This window comes from Sphaeramia orbicularis, chromosome 3 (genome assembly GCF_902148855.1).
Source record: "Sphaeramia orbicularis chromosome 3, fSphaOr1.1, whole genome shotgun sequence".
NCBI lineage: Eukaryota > Metazoa > Chordata > Actinopteri > Kurtiformes > Apogonidae > Sphaeramia > Sphaeramia orbicularis.
This window is the reverse complement of record NC_043959.1, coordinates 16,503,215-16,522,989: the sequence shown is the minus strand read 5'-3', so window position 1 is coordinate 16,522,989 and position 19,775 is coordinate 16,503,215. Positions and strand designations below refer to the sequence as shown.

Below are 19,775 nucleotides of genomic sequence, written 5' to 3'. Positions count from 1 at the left end.
TGGTTTCAAAACAATTGACGTAGTGCCTGCTGAGAAAAAACAACTAAATGTTCATTGTAAATTTTGCTTCCCCACCCTGTATATATAAATAAATAAATAAATGAATAAATAAATAAATAAATAAATGTATGTATGTATGTATGTATACAGGGGTTGGACAAAGTAATGGAAACACCTTCACCTCAAGATGATAATGCCCCAATCCATACAGCTAGAATTGTTAAAGAATGGCATGAGGAACATTCTAATGAAGTTGAGCATCTCGTATGGCCGGCACAGTCCCCAGACCTCAACATTATTGAGCATTTATGGTCAGTTTTAGAGATTCAAGTAAGACGTCGATTTCTACCGCCATCGTCTCTAAAAGAGTTGGAGGGTATTCTAACTGAAGAATGGCTTAAAATTCCTTTGCAAACAATTCACAAGTTGTATGAATCAATACCTCGGAGAATTGAGGCTGTAATTGCCGCAAAAGGCGGACCTACACCATATTAAATTATATTTTGTTGATTTTTTAAGGTGTTTCCATTATTTTGTCCAACCCCTGTACATATATATATATATATATATATATATATATATATATATATATATATATATATATATATATATATATATATAATCAGATTTTCATTGTGTATGCTCTGTGTTAACAATGACAACAAAAGGAATGTTGAATGTTGTCTGGATTGACCTCTGACCTGGTTGCTGTGCGGTTCCACAGTCATGAAGTTTATGTCATACGTCTAGTACTGAAGTGCACCTTGTTTTCCTGTTAAACCACTGAACTGTGTTGAACATCCACTGTTAGTGTGGACATGGACCTGTCCTTTACAGCAGTGTGTCTCTAATGTGATCCTGTAACTGTTCCGTCTGTGACTAAAACACAGTTAGAGCTGTGTTGTCTCCAAACCGTCCAAATGTCATTGACAAAGACAATGAAGTGTCGTGTCAGTGAAGGATAACAGAATGTTCCCCTGATGGAAGCAGCAGCATATGGACTCAAAGACACAAGGACGGATATGAAGGAAAACACAGGATGAGGATGTGTGGAATAACAAACAAATAAACAAACAGAGATTACACAACAACTGTCTGTTCAGCAGGAACGCACAAAAGACAGGAGGCCCCAGTGGAAGGCCCTGAGGAACACACACACGCACACACAGACACACAGACACACAGACACACACACACACACTCAAATGTTGGACAGTCCTGCATTTATCATCGGCCTCAAAGATCGATGGAAACAACAAACACACCCACAGTCCAGTGTGTGTGTGTGTGTGTGTGTGTGTGTGTGTGTGCGTATGATAGTGGACATCAATCTGTTCAGTAGTGGTGAAGTCCAACAGCCTGGCGGTGGATGAAGATGATTCAGTGATCAATCAACCTGTGCATGTGTGTGTGTGTGTGTGTGTGTGTGTGTGTGTGTGTAAAGATGTGTCGACAAATCTGAGTATTTTCAAACTTTGGGAGAACATTTATCTCCTCTTGAACTTTGAAGTGGTTCTACAGTCATGGAAAAAAATTCTTAGTCCATCCAAAGTCATCAAAAACACTGGTTCTTTAATACAGTCCTAACGCCTGTGTGTGTCATGTGACTAAAACAGACAGAAAAGAAAACATGGAATGTCTAAAAGCACTGTTTTTGTCAGTAAAATGACATAGATGCAGGGTTAATCAAAAAGAATGAACCAATTTCAGTACGCAATATTTGAATAAGGAAAACCAATAGAAAACTCCAGCCAAGTCACTAGTATTCTACTCACAATCCACTTTTATTTCCTGTCTTCCAAGTGTTCAATGTGTTCACCACTTGCAGCACGGACAACATCAATGCGATAAGAGAATTCCTCCCAGATGCGTATCCGCATATCACCATCCACTGAGTTGATGCTGTTGTTATTCTATGTCTAAGGCAGTGGTTCTTAACCTGGGTTCGATCGAACCCTAGGGGTTCGGTGAGTCAGTCTCAGGGGTTCGACAGAGGTCAAGACACACACTCAACTCATTAGTCAGGTGTGTGTGTCGGGCTAGGTCCGTGTATGTAAACAAATGGCTTCGGAGACTCTTTCTCTGATTGACATCCAATATATGCGGTGTACTGTTGTTGCTTATAGCACTACAACACATCCGGAAGTGTTTATAATCTCTTCCACTCGTCTGACGGTGAATTATTCGAGTATTTTCCACATTGTTGTTATGACTTTTGCTATTTCCTGTTAACCACAGAGGCATCCATGTGTAGCGTTTGTTTACATTTTTCGGTCACCGCATTGGTCAGTTACAATCATGTGACAACCGACGCACCGTCGCAGATGGAGAAATCGTATTACGCTAAAGCCGAGCTAGTGCCGTAATAAAACAACGATCACAAAAATACTGAAGGAGTATAACGAGAACTTTTTTTTTTTGATACACTACATGCAATTTTTTTTTTTTTATGTCAAAATTGCATGGTTCAGAAAGTTCGGAGCGAGATGAAACGAAAACCGGGTTGACATGATGGCCTTCACATACACATACACAACAGCAGAAGTCACACTGATTTGCAGTAAATATTCATTATTATTGTAGCCTGATGGAAATTAGGTGATGGGTGTGTGTTAAAATGTTCAAAATGATAAATAGCATAAATACAATAAGTTCATTATTGGAATACATAAGGTTAAAAATTAAAACCATTTCAGTGTGGTAGTATTAAAAAAGGTCATGTCTTTGTGAAAAGGTTAATGCACGTAATGTTCATTTTGGGCAACAGTAAAACATATGCTTGTGTCTTGAATTTGAAAAAAATCATATTGTATTTTTTAATAAAGAAGGGTTCAGTGAATGCGGATATGAAACTGGTGGGGTTCAGTACCGCCAACAAGGTTAAGAACCACTGGTCTAAGGTCATCCAGGTCAGTGGGTAGCGGTGGAACATAAACACAATCTTTTGCGAATCCTAACAAGAAAAAAAAAATCACACATGTTGAGGTCTGGGGATCTCAAGCACAAAGACCAAGGTCTAGAACCCCATTCAGACCAGTCCAACACCAGGGCAGTTTGTCATTTAAAAAAGCTCAAACTCATAAAACTCCTCTTTCAAATGGTCACTGACTCATTCCATGACGATGTTTGAGAACTGGAGCAATGCATCATGAAATTGGTTCATTCTTTTTGAATAACTCTGTAGATAAGCTTCCTAATAAACTCCCCAGTGTAGAAGAAATGCTGTAATTTCAGCATCAGTGTAAATAAATTCAATTCATATTTCTATAATCCAGTGTTTTACATCGTTGGGGTAAGGACCCCATGTGGGGTCACCTGGAATTCATAATTCATAGTTTGAGTTATTTTGGTTCAGTATTAACTGTCAGCCTTGTAAATCCAAGCTGGACTGACTGTACATATCCTGACCAAGGAAAATAAAATTCTCCCTTTGTGCAGTAATCTACACCTGGCTTTTCTACCTCCGTCCATAATAATATATATTATATAGACTAAATGTCCTCTTAAATTAAACTGTATTTGAAACATAGGATAGAAAACTATTACAAGATCAAAAACAAGTTAATATGAGAAAAAAAAAAGTCTCCGTTTTAAATGTCTGGGGTCACCAGAAATTTGTGATGTTAAAATGAGGTCTGGAATAAAAAAAAGGATGGAACCACTGCTATAATGAAATACATCAGCATCTTTGGCAGAACTTCACAGCTCCATATTCTAAACACTAATGATCATTTTAGATCATCTTTATCATATTTGAAAGTAGAAACACTACATATAGACGATTTAACTGGCATTTTAATGGACCCTTAGAAGCATCAGTTTTACGATATATTTCTATATTAAGGTATATAATGTAACAATACTATTATATTCAGAGTATACATATATATTCACATTAACATATTTTGATGCGTCTTTCCTCCTGTGTCAGTGTTTCTATCTCCTCTCTCTCTGCAGCCAAACACATAATGAACCAAAAACATTTTCACACTCGGCTGATTTCTAACATTGTGTTTTTCCATTTCTTTGACAAAGCATCTGTGTAAAACCACAGTTCGTTTACAGTTTGACGTCACAGCCACCACTGACTTACTGGTGTAAGACAATCTGAAGCCTTTGACTTCCTCTGACGCTGAAAAACCATGAAACACAAGCTCCTGCAAAATTGCCCACAACACAACAATCGATTGAAAATACTGTCATGTGACTGTTTCAAATGAATGTTAGAAGAGTTTAGAGTTTTTTATTATTTACTTATGGCTCATTTTGCTGTTGAATATGCTCAAACAGGGAATGAAACCCTGTGTTTGCATCTTATTCTGACCACAGTTCAACTTAATCGCACATTTGACTTAAAACATTTGGACAGATTTATTAGAAATATATAAATACATCAAAATAAATATCTAATCATTTACCACAGAGTTTAAAAACTGAGATGATAATTTTTTTGGTTCATTTCAGGTATTGGAAGGAGTTTGGAAACACATTATATGTAGGAGTGTCCTCACAAGTACAGACATGTCTGAGTGTGTTTTCTGTGGATTAATCACTCCATCAGTTTCATATTCTACGGATCAATAACATGGATTCAACACAAAACACTATGAACCTGTCCATCTCAAATACCATCCCCAAACTGGTCCCACCAAGTTGGGAGCATGGAATTGTCCAAAATGTCTTGGTTTGCTGAAGCAAAGGGATGTTGGACACTTCCATGTTCCCAACAGTTTGGGGACAGTATAGGAACAGTTTGGGGACAGCCCCTTCCTGTTCGAACATGACTGTGCACCAGCACACAAAGTAAGGTCCGTGAAGACATGGATGAGACAGTTTGGTGAGGATGAACTAGACTGGCCTGAACAGAGTCCTGACCTCAAACAAACAGAACACCTTTAGGATGAATCAGAGCAGAAACAGAGCCAGGCCTTCCGGTCCAACATCAGTGTGTGATCTCACTAATGTGTTTCTGGAGGAATGGTCCAAAACTCCCATAAATGCACTCCTAACCCTGGTGGAAAGCCTTCCCAGAAGAGCTGAAGCTTTTGTAGCTGCAGAGGGTGGACTCACATTACATGGATTTAGAATGGGGTGGCACTGAAGTTCATATGTGAGTCAAGGCAGGTCAGATTATACTTTTGGTGATATAGTGTACATATATAATTAAATATGTATACAGGGATTAAAAGGAAAAATAATCCTGAGCCTAAACTTGTTTTTTTTGCTGGGGGGGGGGGCAGATGTTGAGTAGTCACTCTGGCAGCAGCAGCATCAAAAAAATGTACAAGCACATTAAGCATTGTGTCCTCTATGCTCTGACTTGTGGCTTTGTCAACATTCAAGAAAAACAGAATTCTTTTTTAGCTTTCTGAAAGACTTTTCTTAAATGTTGATGACATGCCATATGTATTCTAATCTAATGTAATCTAATGTAATTTGGTCTAATGTAATCTAATCTAATGTAATCTAATGTAATTTGGTCTAATGTAATGTAATCTAATCTAATGTAATGTAATCTAGTCTAATGTAATGTAATCTAATCTAATGTAATCTTGTCTAATCTAGTGTTTGTATTAACTTTGAAGTTCATTTCCCTGTAAGTGGTACCTGGTCTTTAAAGGTTCTTTGTGCATCAGTAAATCCTTGACCCTCCCTCTGAGGTCGTTTTATGGTCTAAACTACAGGACAGACCTGAACCTGCTCAGGCTGACTCAGTCCTTTATGACCCAGTGGTGGTCCTGGTCCAAACCCACCTTGTTCCTCTCGAACAGCTCCCCCTGGATGGCCTTCAGGTCAGTGTCCAGCGCCGAGGCGGCCTGGCGGCGTTTCTTGACCAGCTGTTCCTCCAGGTCCTCGGCCTGAGCCCTCAGCTTCTTGTTGTCCCTCTCCAGGGCCAGTTTCTCGGTCTCCAAACGCTCCCTTCGACCCCACTCTGCTGCGTTCTCCACCTGCAGACGCTCCATCTGATGACAACAGACCACACTGGAGTTAAACACAGGCCTCAGATGTCTGCTCAGGACACTGTGAAGGTCCACTGTCCTCACCTCTGATCGCAGTTCTGCCAGTTTCTTGTCCATACTGGTTCTTGCTCCCAGTTCATCCTCCAGGTCTTCAGACATGCGTCCCAGTTCATCCTGGTGCATTTCCTTCAACAGGTTCAACTGGAAAAGAACAAACCACCATCAACCATAAGGTCTGATAAAACACATGATATAAGGACGGTTTTATTTCATCTGTATTCATCAGAACTGATCTGTTCTATTCTGTTCTAATCTAATCTAATCTAATCTAATCAATTCTATTCAGTTCTATTCTATTCTATTTCTATGTATGATTCCACTGACTCATTAACCTACTGTCTTTGTGTCTTTGGTTACAGGTTGTTTTTGGTGCTCTATAAGGCTCTGTTCAGATGCAGGTAAATGTGTCCATATGTGACCTGTATCTGATCTGTTAAAGACAGTTTGAACAGCACTAATCTGACCCAGACCACTTTCATATGTGGTCCTAAATCTGACCCAGACCACTTTCATATGTGGTCCTAAATCTGATTCGTATTAGAACGGCCAGGTCACATTTATCTGATGTGCAGTGCAGTGTTGGTCAAACTGTGGGGTGGGTCCTCTGGGGTGGGGGGTTAAGTCTTCCCATGTGGGTCACTTGCATTATCCTCTCTGTTCTTCACTGTAATTTTCGAAGAAGGGGGTGTGTGGCGGCGCGACTAGGTTGCAGCGGCTCGATGTCCCTAACATCGATCTTAATTTCGTTTGATGGACTGTACATTGTACTGTGGTGTCAAATGACAATAAAAGCTATTCTGATTCTGACATGTTCATCTGTGGAACCAACATATGTTTACTCTAAAAATAGTAACTTTATTGTCCTAGTTGTAGATAATTGTGCATTTCCTATTTTTATTTGGATAAATATTGTCTCGGAGCAGTCTAGTTGAGTTTATTTGTATTATTCAAACAAAAGTCTAAGTTATTTTTAATTTGAACGAGAAATTAATCAGGATACAGCAAAAAGTATTGATACGATATTGATGTTTCTGTCAATAAAAGTTCGAATTGCACCACTTGTCCTCCAACAGAACCGCAGGTAAAATGAGTTGACATTTAGTCTGAGGACTGGTCCCTTCTCCTTCCTAATGGTGGTCTTTTCTGAAACCACATCTTCCCTGTGATCCTGGAGTGCCTGGTTCGACCGGTGAACAGATAAGGACCAGTCCATCTCCTGTGTTCTTATCAGGTCTGTGCATCTCTGCTCGCCTCCAGCTCTTCGCCCTATCCCACTTTCATCTGCATCTCTTCTTCTCCTCACCGGTTTATCTTCAGATGCCGTCGTCATCCTACACTTTTCATATCTGCAGACCCGCTGAGACCCTTTCTCTACAGTCATTTAAAAAAACAGAAAAAATCTAACTCATTTTTTCCTGTGGTGAACCATTCCAAAAGACCACAGCTGTCACAGTCTGATCTGTGCAGAGCTACACTGCCCCCTGGTGGACGAACACCGTCCAAATGCTGGTGTCATCCTAGAGCAGGGCTGGCAGACCCAGTGTAGTCCAGGATCCACATTCAGTCCAATATGATCTAAAACAGGTCAGAACCAGTAAAAAAAAAAAAAATAACAGTGAAAAAAAAATTATATCATGAAAATGTTTACATCTATAAAATTTCCTTAAAAATGTGAAAAACACGAACAATATGAAATTTATTACAAAAAATCTGTGTAATTTTACCAATATTCTGCCTCAGTTTATCATTTATACATGTTCATTATAAAGTACAGATACAGTGGATCTACAAATACACAAAACATTTAATAACAGACAGAATATCGGAACAATTACACTGACTTGTCAGGTTGTTCATATTTGTCCAGGTTATTCACATCTTTTGTGAAAGGGCAGTTTGTACATGTAAACATTTTCATGTAATTTTACTTTTTTACAGTAACACAAAGAGAAAAATGTGTATTTGTCATTATTTATAGGTTATTATGATATTATTTTCCTGGTTCTGATCCACTTTAGATCATATTGGTCTGAATGTGATCCACTTTAGATCATATTGGTCTGAATGTGGAACCTGAACTCAAATGATTATTAATATCTTCAGTAATCTGTAATTTTTTCATTTAATGGGCCGGTTTGGAGACTTTTTCCTGAGCTTTTGTTGTTCTTTCAGACATGTTATGGTCGTCATATTCAGAATTACTTTTGGGTTTTTTTCTTTACATTGTACATTTTTCAGTTTATATGTTTTCTATACTCTATTGAGAATAAAATATGGGTTTATGAGATTTGTAAATCATTGCATTTTGTTTTTATTCATTTCATCCCAACTTTTATTCAGAATTTGGGTTATATGTTAAGTTCATTATATTTACTTTGTGTTTATTTTATTTTGCTGTGTTGTAATTCAATACGAGAGTCTGGTTTTGACCGGCTCTATATGTAAAGTGTCATGACATAACTTTTGTTATGATATGGCGCTACATAAATAAAACTGGATTTGATTTTGATTTGATTTAAAAACCATTGGATTGGATGAGTACAGTTTTATTCTGACTGATACATGTATATGTTAGATTACCATAACAGTCTGTAAAGTCTTCATTGACCTAATGTCAGAGATGTATGCGTTCAGTTCATAAAGCTCACGTATCCCTGAAGAAAAAGGACGATTTTAACAGGAGACGATTTGGATTTTACTTACAAACCTATAGAGATGAAATTAACGAACTTAAAAAAAAATATATAAAGGTCTGGAAAAGGTGGATTTTATGTGGGCTTTACAGAGTTTATGAGATGTTTATGATACTGTTACCATGTCTGAGAAGGTGTCACAGCAAAAGCAGATTAAAGAAAGTGAGGTTTATTGTTATTTATGTTGATTTAACATTAATTTTCCATTCATTCATTTTCATTTTCCATTCATTCATTTTCATTTTACATTCATTTGGCTTATGTGGAGCGCAGAATGAGTTGGATCTGATACCTAACCCTTCTATATTGTGAGGGGAAAACCCTGTAAATGTGTCATAAACACATCTGTAGTTCACATATATTACTTCCATATGATTGGATTTAAGGCTTTGCGTTCATCACATGGTGCATATTTAAACATGCATGAAATATGAACAGACTGACATTATTTATACAGATAATTTATACCGAGCATCATGAATATTCCACTGTAATAAAAGCAGAAACGGCATCATTCCACTAAAACCAACTGCAGATCTTTGTAGAAAGCATCTGTTCAGGCAGACCAAATCTGCTCCTGTTCCTGTTTGGTTTGTTTGGTTTCAGAGGTGAGTTTAGAACATTAAACTCATGAGCAGATCCTTCACACACAGGAAACCTCAGCTCTGATTGTATTTTCTTATCAAAGGTATTGGGTTTGAAACAGTGACTTGATCTCAACACCTGAGAAAGTGCAGCCGAAGCAGAACTTTGTACCAGATATGTCCTCTTTAAACAATGATCTGATTCAAATAGATATAAAGTTAACCCTTTAACCCCTGACGTGTCTGTGTTGAGTATTCTGAATGTAGGATTTATTGAAATATTCATATAAATTCAACCGTTTATTCAATAGTTACATTTTCAGTCATGTTGATAGAATAGACCTTGTTCTTTCCATAGACATCTGAGCATGCTCAGTTCACGGACGTTCAGTGGTTCGTATGTGTGAGACCGTCTGAGTGGACACTGGTGTGGACGGTTTGTATGTGTGTGACCGTGTGAGTGGACACCGGTGTGGACGGTCCGTATGTGTGACCGTCTGAGTGGACACCAGTGTGGACGATCCCAATGTGTGTGACCGTGCGAGAGGACACTGGTGTGGACGGTCTGTATGTGTGACCATCTGAGTGGACACCGGTGTGGACGGTCCGTATGTGTATGACCGTCTGAGTGGACACCGGTGTGGACAGTCCGTATATGTGGCCATCTGAGTGGACACCGGTGTGGACAGTCCGTATGTGTGACCGTCTGAGTGGACACCGGTGTGGACAGTCTGAATGTGTGTGACCGTGTGAGTGGACACCGGTGTGGATGGTCCATATGTGTGACCGTGTCAGTGGACACTGGTGTGGACAGTCCGAATGTGTGTGACCGTGTGAGTGGACACCGTGTGAGTGGACACCGGTGTGGACGGTCTGAATGTGTGTGACCGTGTGAGTGGACACTGGTGTGGACGGTCCGTATGTGTGACCATCTGAGTGGACACCGGTGTGGACGGTCTGTATGTGTGTGACCATCTGAGTGGACACTGGTGTGGATGGTCTGTATGTGTGTGACTGTGTGAGTGGACACCAATGTGGACGGTCCGTATGTGTGACCGTCTGAGTGGACAATCCGAATTTGTGTGACTGTGTGAGTGGACACCGGTGAGGACGGTCCTAATGTGTGACTGTCTGAGTGGACACCGGTGTGGACAGTCCGTATGTGTGTGACCGTGTGAGTGGACACCGGTGTGGACGGTCCGTAAGTGTGACCGTCTGAGTGGACACTGGTGTGGACAGTCCGAATATGTGTGACCGTCTGAGTGGACACCGGTGTGGACAGTCTGAATGTGTGTGACCGTGTGAGTGGACACCAGTGAGGACCGTCCGAATGTGTGTGACCGTCTGAGTGGACACCGGCGTGGACAGTCCGTATGTGTGACTGAGTGGACACCAGTGTGAACGGTCCGAATGTGTGTGACCGTGTGAGTGGACACCGGTGTGGATGATCCCTATGTTTGACCGTCTGAGTGGACACTGGTGTGGACAGATGTCTCACCTGTTTGAGTGCCTCCTGTTTGCTCTTGCTCAGCTCCTCATATTTCAGTTTCCACTGACTGAGTTCAGCCTCCAACCTCTCGATGCTTTTACTGAGAGCCAGTTTGTCTCTGGAGAAGACAGACAGACAGACACAGTGCATTAGTGGGTTTAACACTTGGTCATTCTGCTGTAAATGTATATTTGACATAAATATGTCCAAAGTGACACTCTTTGGACAGTGGGACAGTCACTGTCCATCAGGACAAACCACTAATTATCTGGAGCTGAAGTTCTATTGGAGGACATTTAGACTTTATATCAAACACGTGATACAAATGACCTGTCACTCATAAGGGTGATCAGGCTGAAGAAACTGAAAATCAATGGAGTCAAAACAGTTTCAATTCAGGTTCCAATTATGGACACATTTAATCTAAAGTGGGTCAGAACCAGGAAAATATTATCATAATAACCTGTAAATAATGAAAACTGTAAATTTTCTCTTTTTTTTGGTGTTAAAAAAGTAAAATTACATGAAAATATTTACATTTACAAACTGTCCTTTTACAAAAAAATATGAACAACCTGAAATGTTTTAAGAGAAGTCAGTGTCATTTTAACTACATTCTGCCTGTTACTAAATGTTTTGTGTATTTGTAAGTTCTAATGTACATGTGTAAATGATAAACTGAGGCAGAATGTTGTTAAAATTGCACTTACTTATATTAAGACATTTCAGGTTGTTCATGTTGTTCAGATTTTTAAGGAAACTTTGTACATGTAAGTGGTACTTCATCCATTTCAATTTTTTTTTTTTTTAAGCTTTTTTTTTTTTACCTTGTTTTTTGGTTTTTGATATTTGAAATAAAATAAAATAAAAATAAAATTAACATTTTCAGAATATAATTGTACCTTTTTCACTGTTATTATTTTACTGGTTCTGATCCACTTCAGGTCATATTGGGCTGAATGTGGAACCTGAACTAACATGAGTTGGACGTCCCTGGTTCAAACTAATTTGACTGAAATGTGGTTTTGGCTCCAACACGGTGCTTTTCCACTCCATAAATCCTCCTCCTTTAACTACAGCAGTGGATGTAGTTATAAAAACAAACAAAAACAGACTAAATTCTGGAACGTCCCGCAGCAGAACCACACAGACACACTCAGAGACAGACTGTCCTCCACGTCCGTCTCAGCAGGTCTTACTCTCTCTCTTTCAGCAGGACCTTCTGGGACTCATCCAGGCGGAGCTGCAGAGCGTTGACTTTACTGCAGTCTTCTTCTGTGGTGCTGATATCGTCCCACAGCTGCCTGCTACGTTCCTGTCGGCTCAGACCTGAGGTCAGGCGGGAGGTAGCCTGGGTACTGCGACTGTCCCACGGTTCCTGTGTGTCACCACCGGGGGTGCTAGAGTGCAGGACCGCCTCCAGCAGCTCCAAGTCCTGGACAGACAGAGGACAGACGGACATGAGATGAATAAGGTCCATCTGTGGAGTTAGAACAGGACTGGGAACAGTAGAAACCAGTGGTTACTGGCACAACAAGCCCCCCTCTCCCACAACAAACCCTGCCCCTTGCACAGATTGTATCTTATTTTGTCATAGATCCAGCTGATGTCATCATACCTATGCGTGTACTGGTGTTACCTCTATATATATATATATGGATAAGTTTGAAGTAAAATGAAACAAAATTGATGTTTTTATTGATGTGAAATTTTACCCATTATAAGAAAATGGGAAAGAGAAAGATTTTAGAAATTCATGAAAAATGTGAACTTTAACCTAGTTTTCCCAAAATGTAATCACATCTATTCTAGGTCACTGGTAATCTATAAACCCAGTTAGGTCTGAATTCAACCAATAGTTTTGCTGCTAAAGTGTAAACAAACAAACAAACAAACAAAAAACAATACCCCCTGCCTCCCCTTCAGGGGCAGAGTCATAATAATAATAATAATAATAATAATAATAATAATAATAATAATAATAATAATGGATTAGATTTCTATAGTGTTTTTAAAAGCACCTAAAGTGCTTTACATTATGGATCCATAATTCATTTACTCTACGGTCCAGTCCAGTTTCAGTCTATTCCAGTCTAGTCCAGTCCAGTGTGGCGTAGTCCAGTTCAATTCAGTTCAGTCCAGTTTAGTCCAGTCCAGTGTAGTCCAGTTCAGTTCAGTCCAGTTCAGTTCAGTCCAGTGTAGTTAGTCCAGTTCAGTCCAGTCCAGTCTATTCCAGTCCAGTTTCAGTCCAGTCCAGTCCAGAGTACATTAGTCAAACTCTTTCTGCAGGTCTGGACATTCTCTCTAATAGTTCTGACATTATTCAGCAGAGCAGTCGTCCAGACGTCCCAGTCCATTTGGTCGACATGGTGTTTTGTTTTCATCAGTGTTCAGAGTAGAACAATTAAAGGTCCAATAGAAATGACTAAACCCAACACAAACACCAGCCAGAGCCACAAAAATAGGACCAATGGCCCTGTAGCTTACCGGCCAAATGAAAAGCTTTGGGAAATATATCCAGATGCCATTTATTCTCACCCAGTTCTGTGTATTTATTATATTACAGAAATAGCCCATGTTTTGGTCATATTCCAATCAGATCTGTAAAAAATTCAAATTCCAACTTGATATCATTGATACTTACTGATTCAATCCACTTCCTATCTCTTGTAATGGGAAAATTTTTCAAAGTCGCACCAAATCCAGAATCGGATCCGGATCGAAATAATTTGAATACCTTGTGTTGACATCATCATACAGAAGCTGTATACCAAGTTTGAAGTCAATCAGAACTGGAGTTTCGGAGAAGAAGATGATTGAAATGTTTTCCCCATAACAGCCCATGATAAATTTTCCATAAGTTCCCGGATCCAGAAGAAGATCCTGATCAGCATGTGGCCATTATGTTTTGGTCATCTCCCCATCAGGGCTGTACTGTAGAAATTTGCACTTGATATTATTTATATTTACTGAGTTATTGCACAGATCCTCTTCCTATCTCTTATAATGGGGAAATTTTTCAAAGTGGCACCAAATCCAGAATCAGATTCGGATCCAAATAATTTCACTAACTTTTGTTGACATGATCATAAAGAAGCTGTATACCAAGTTTGAAGTCAATCGGAATTGTAGTTTCAGAGAAGAAGACGATTGAAATTTTTGTAATGGACAACAGACGTCGACGACACCGACGGAAGCCGCATTACGACAATAGCTTACGGCCTGTCAGCCGGTAAGCTAAAAATAAGACCAGGATTCATGTTCCTTTAAAGTGGTGGAAAAAAGTGACATTTAGAACAGAATATATGAAGAAGTAAGAAAAGAAAAAAAAATAAATAAATGAGAGGAAATAAAAGAAAAAAATAAATGACAAAATAAATGAACTACAGAGGCAGACTTCCATATTACACTGAAAAAGTCCAGGGTCTCAGGAGGTTCTAATGTTCATGTTCTGAAGGAGCTGATAGTTTACATTACAGCTCTGTTTATACAGGGTTCTACAGGGTCAATGTAAGAATTTTTAAGACCCCATGGGAACCCTGTTTAAGTCCAAACTGACAGTTCTTGTGGTCGACTCCATAACTTACACTTGTTTTTCTTAATCTGCTTCTAAATGTTATTTGCACAAACTATTTATCAAATGTCGAATGTGTGTGTTCTATGTGTTTTAACTGTGTAATCTTCTGTGTATTTACTGTTGGACTCCTTTATCAAAGAGGTTTTTAATCTCAATGGGACTTTTACTGGTTAAATTAAGGTTACATTAAAAACAAACATAGTATAGTCTACAGGGTTCCAACAGGTTTATACAAGTTCACTGTAAGACTTTTTAAGACCTTTTTAAGTCGACTTGGAACAGAATTTCACACCTATTTTACAACCATACTGGAAAAAATTCATGACTCCTAGAATTTAAGTAAATGCATTTTTTTACTCCAGTGCATTGATTCCCTTTGTTCAGAGTCATTTCTCAGTGGGGGCAAAGTTACAGATAACTGGTTCCTAATTTCAGTATAAATTGTAAGGTTGACCATCAAAATGATTGAACTGGGGATATGTCTATCAAACTCAAATGAAATTTGTCCCTCCCCCCTCTGTGCGTACCCCTCTTCGTGCATGAATCATGCGTTCTCAGAGGTTTGGAGCAACTGGTACAGGAAACAAAGCCAGAGCCAGGCTATATTAGGTATATTAGGATGGAAAGTTCACCGGCAAATTGTTCTGTCACTATTTATGTTAGTGACAGAACAGTTAGCCGGAAATGTACCGTTAATCAGATAGGTATGAACTGGGGCTGTTCTGTCAGAGTGGGGGTGCTGGAGGAGATTGAATGAGGTAAGCATGGATTGGGGCTGGAGCTGGAGCTGGAGCCGGGACCGGGGCTGGGCCAGAGCTGGACCCAAAACCGGGGCTATAGGCGGGGTCAGAGCCTGAGCCGGAGTCCGAGCCGGGGCCGGAGAATTGTTGCTGTACAGCGCTTGTGAACCCTCAGGAACAAGCATTGTGAATGCCAGTACTCTGGAGGCATAGCTTCGGGGGGACGTCTGAAGAAGGGGGTTTGGACTTTTGAATGGAGTATTTCCAAAATGCAGCTGCTCAAACCATTTTTCCAAGATCCCCTACCCCACCTTTAACGTCTCAGACTTCACATCCTCAGACTGATCCTAGGAGACACACTCAGAAACATCTTCCAGATAAAGGCGTTCTTCAGCCTGGACAGAAAACACCCCCTTATCCCCAGTGTGTAAACTATCATAAACCCTGGCTTCTTCCTCCAACCCCTCCCTCTCTTCCCTCTGTTCCCTCATACAAAGACTACAAATCAAACAGATCCATCAGTGAACTCATCTACGGTTCTGCCAGTTCTGTGTCACAGCAGAACCACAGACTCACAGTGGGTTCTCACAACCAAACATTTACACAGCTCGTTTTATTTAATGGCCTAAACAGAAATTAAACTGGAACCATGGAGCCTTTTCCTGCATTCTGCACAGTAAATCTGTCTGCTTTGGCACCGCAGCAGGAACCCTCCCAACGTTTCTAAAGCTTTATATCTGTTACACCATCAGCCAGAGGTAACCCCCCCACACTGACCCCCCCTCCATGTCCCACAGGCTTCATAACACTCTATGTTTCTCTAAGATAATCATCACGCAGCCTTTTTGGACTTCCTCATAAATGCCTGCAGTAAATCTGAAACTGGGAGCTTTAAGGGTTCAACAATACGACACCATGGTTCCTACGAGACGATTTTATACGATCAGACGCATCTGTCGCTTTATTCTACGACAGTTACATTTACTGCAGTTAGTTTTTTAGATATTTTAGGGCTTTTGTACCTTTACTAGAAACAGTGTAGAGAAACAGGAGAAATGAGGAGAGAGAGGGTCAAAGGTTCCTGGGCAGGGAATCAAACCCACAAACAGGCCCTGGGCCAGGTGGGATGTGATCTACCAGCTGAACCACCAGGAGCCCAATAAAATAAAAGAAATAGTTCCAGTGTCCCTGGACGTCAGCACCATGGTCTATCTGAATTAGTCCACAGTTGACTGTCTGAGGTGGTCAAGTTCTGTCTCTATGACGAAGACTGAGATGAAGACGGCGACGAAGATGGCAATGAGGACAGCGATAAAGACAGTGACAAAGACAGCGACGAAGATGGGCATAAAGATGGAGACGAAGACGGAGATGAAGACGGGGACGAAGACGGGCATGAAGACAGCGATGAAGATGGAGACGAAGATGGCGACAAAGACGGAGACGAAGAGGGCGACGAAGACGGAGACGAAGACGGCGACGAAGACGGCGACGAAGACAGCGACGAAGACGGAGACAAAGACAGCGACAAAGACAGCGACGAAGACGGAGACAGTGACAGAGACGGTGACGAAGATGGTGACGAAGACGGTGACGAAGACGGCGAAGAAGACAGCAACAAAGACGGAGACGGCAACGAAGACGGAGATGAAGACAGACATGAAGACCACGATGAAGACAGCGATGAAGACGGCGACGAAAACAGCAACAAAGACGGTGATGAATACGATCTTTTGAAAGTCTTCAGATTCTGTCCTGAGAGTTCCTCCAGATAAAACTCACCCATCAAAGCTGCAGTCGACATTAGAATCTGAGTCTAAATCAAAATCTTAAGTGTCCTTAAAGGTGCGGGAGACTTTTGTGACCAATTTTTCATCAAATCTGTAAAACCTCAGTCATAGCCTAAGTACGGCAGCGTTTCCACGTCGAGTCTTTTGCAGTCGCCGCTGTCAGGTGGCTGCGTGAGCCTCCCTTTCCCACAGTGCACGTAGCGACAAAATTCTGAAGATGCCCGAGTTACCTACTGGCTCTGAACATAAACACACATTTTGTTTATGGTGGATGGCACTTCGAAATTGTTCACCGTAATGCAAGAGATTCAGGTGAGTAATCCCAGGAAGACTTATACATTCATGATACTTAGGCTATGACTGAGGTTTAACAGATTTGATGAAAAATTGGTCATGAAAGTCTCCCGCACCTTTAAGGCTAATGAAGTTCATTTTGTCTTCTGTTAATGGAATTATACTTTTATTTTTTCTTTTGTTCTGATAAGGTATAGTTTTTAGATGTTACCTGTTTGACTGGAGTCACAGTCGAAACTGTCAAACAAGTAACATCTAAAACAAACCTTATTTGAACAAAAGAAAAAACAAAAGCATCCTTAAGTGTCCATGTCCAACCACCAGTAAAGACAACACTGGTTGAATCTCAACAAGAACTGGTCATTACGTCAAAAACTGATCAAACACTGCAGCTTTAACTGATGCAGCATTTTTTTTTATGTGTTTAAAGACTATTTTCATTTTAAACAGGTATGATATTTTATAATAAGACTTTTTATTCTTGATTCCTGCAGTATTTCACAGACAAACTAAACTAATTAAATGTGTAAATCCTCCATAATTCCACTTTTCATGTCTGTGTGTTGTTTCTGTGCTGCTGCTGCTGCTGTCATTGCAGGTGCTGACCACCAGAGGGCCCCAGTGTGTAAAGGCTGTGTCTGTCTGGGAATAACCGTCCACAGACACATGTGGAAACACTCAGTGTGTGAGAACCAGAACAATGGAGGCAGACAGGAAATGAGCGCTGGGCGGTGGGAGCAACACTGCACAGCCTTCCAAGACCACCTCTGCCTTCCAGGACCACCTCTGCCTTCCAAGACCCCCTCTGCCTTACAAGACCACTTCTGCCTTCCAAGACCACCTCTGCCTTCTAACACTACCTCTGCTGCCCTTGCACACACACCATGAGGGTTTACACAGAACACATAGACATAAACATGCATTTATACACATGTGTGTTAGTGTGTATGCGTTACCATGGAAACCCCACCCGACCTAGATGAAGGTCAGGACTGATAGACAACGACAGGGATCTGCAGTGACTGGTATTTTAACATAGACAGTGTGTGTGTGTGTGCACGCACGTGCGTGTGTGTATGTAAAGTGACTAGAACACAAGAGGTCAAGTGTTATCAGATGGAACGACTGAGCGCTATTATTGAGTTTACTGCAACTACTGTACAAGACAGCTTTTATTTATTTATTTAACCTTTATTTAACCTTTATTTAGCCTTTATTTAACCATTATTTAACAGTTATTTAACCTTTATTTCACCTTTATTAAATTTACTTTTCTAAATTATTATTTACAGTCAGAGCAGGAAAAATGTTTCATAAATTTAGAGGAAGAACATACACAATCAGAATCATGGATTTAAAAAAAGTTGAAAAGAGACATTTTGGAAACACAGATAACAATTTAAGCCAAACTAGCCAATGCACTGATATTTATCCCAATATAAAACTATGTTTGTTTTGTTTTTACATTTTTTTTAACTTATACTTTATTGCTTCATTTTTTGAGATTTTACAACACAAACCTTTAGAACATAGTGTCAGTTGTCATCCTGTCTGTTGTCCACTTTTTCCATCAGTCTTCACATTAAACCTATATTCTGACATTAGTCCTTATTGTTTTGTGTCCCAGACCCCTGTTAGAACACTAATACTTTTAATAATACTTTGGTCCATATAGTATGTGCCTGTGTATCCTGACAGGTAAAACTCAGGGACACACACACCCGCAGAGGTTACTGTGTCTGTATGAACCAGAACATACGGTGTAGACGCAGGTTTATTTGACAGAGAAGAAGAAGTGCTGCAGCATCACAGGGCCCTCAGGGACAGGATATGATGAAAGAGCGTGTACATGTAGACCTGCACTCTATAAAAGGAAACCCCTCTACGACAACTCCCCCCCCCCGAACAGAGGCGCAGTCACATGACCTGGTGTGGCCCACATTCGCTGAGGCTCAGGTCAAACTGGTCTGGGTTTGGGACGGATGTGGATCAGGTCTACACACAGACCCTGTATGGCTCAGAGGATGACAGAACATGACCCCCCTGGATGGGACATCAGACCTCAGAGGGTCCAGCAGGTCTAAGAGGGTCCAGCAGGTCTCATTTATACCCCACAGTGGATCAGAGTAGGTAGGTATGAGTCAGACCATGTGACCAGTTGGACACGGACACTGTACACAGAGGCAGTGATGACACACAGACGAGAAAAAGAGGATATACAAGGGTCCAAAAAAGAGGATGTATAAGGGTCCAAAAAAGAGGATCTACAAGGGTCCAAAAAAGAGGATCCACAAGGGTCCAAAAAAGAGGACCTACAAGGGTCCAAAAAAGAGGATCTACAAGGGTCCAAAAAAGAGGATCTACAAGGGTCCAAAAAAGAGGTTCTACAAGGGTCCCAAAGAGGATGTATAAGGATCTAAAAAAGAGGATCTATAAGGGTCCAAAAAAGAGGATCTACAGCGGTCCCCAAGAGGATTCAAACCAGGGTCAGAACGAAGACACAGGATGTAGATAGACCAGTAGGACATGAAGACAACACACACATATTTAAACCACTAACCACTGATTCACCTGTAAATCTGTCCCCA

General features: G+C 40.5%; 1 protein-coding gene across 2 annotated transcripts in view; it reads right to left on the bottom strand.

Annotated features, from left to right (window-relative positions):
• Window positions 1–19,775, bottom strand: part of ccdc102a (coiled-coil domain containing 102A) — a 108,920-nt gene that overhangs the window by 30,007 nt on the left and 59,138 nt on the right. For both annotated transcript variants that reach the window (XM_030162163.1, XM_030162171.1), the window contains exons 4-7: window positions 11,986–12,221; window positions 10,796–10,904; window positions 6,045–6,161; window positions 5,754–5,963 (exon numbers count right to left, since the gene is read on the bottom strand). In XM_030162163.1, the coding sequence (XP_030018023.1) occupies window positions 5,754–5,963; window positions 6,045–6,161; window positions 10,796–10,904; window positions 11,986–12,221 (672 nt within the window). The remainder of the gene's footprint in view (window positions 1–5,753; window positions 5,964–6,044; window positions 6,162–10,795; window positions 10,905–11,985; window positions 12,222–19,775) is intronic.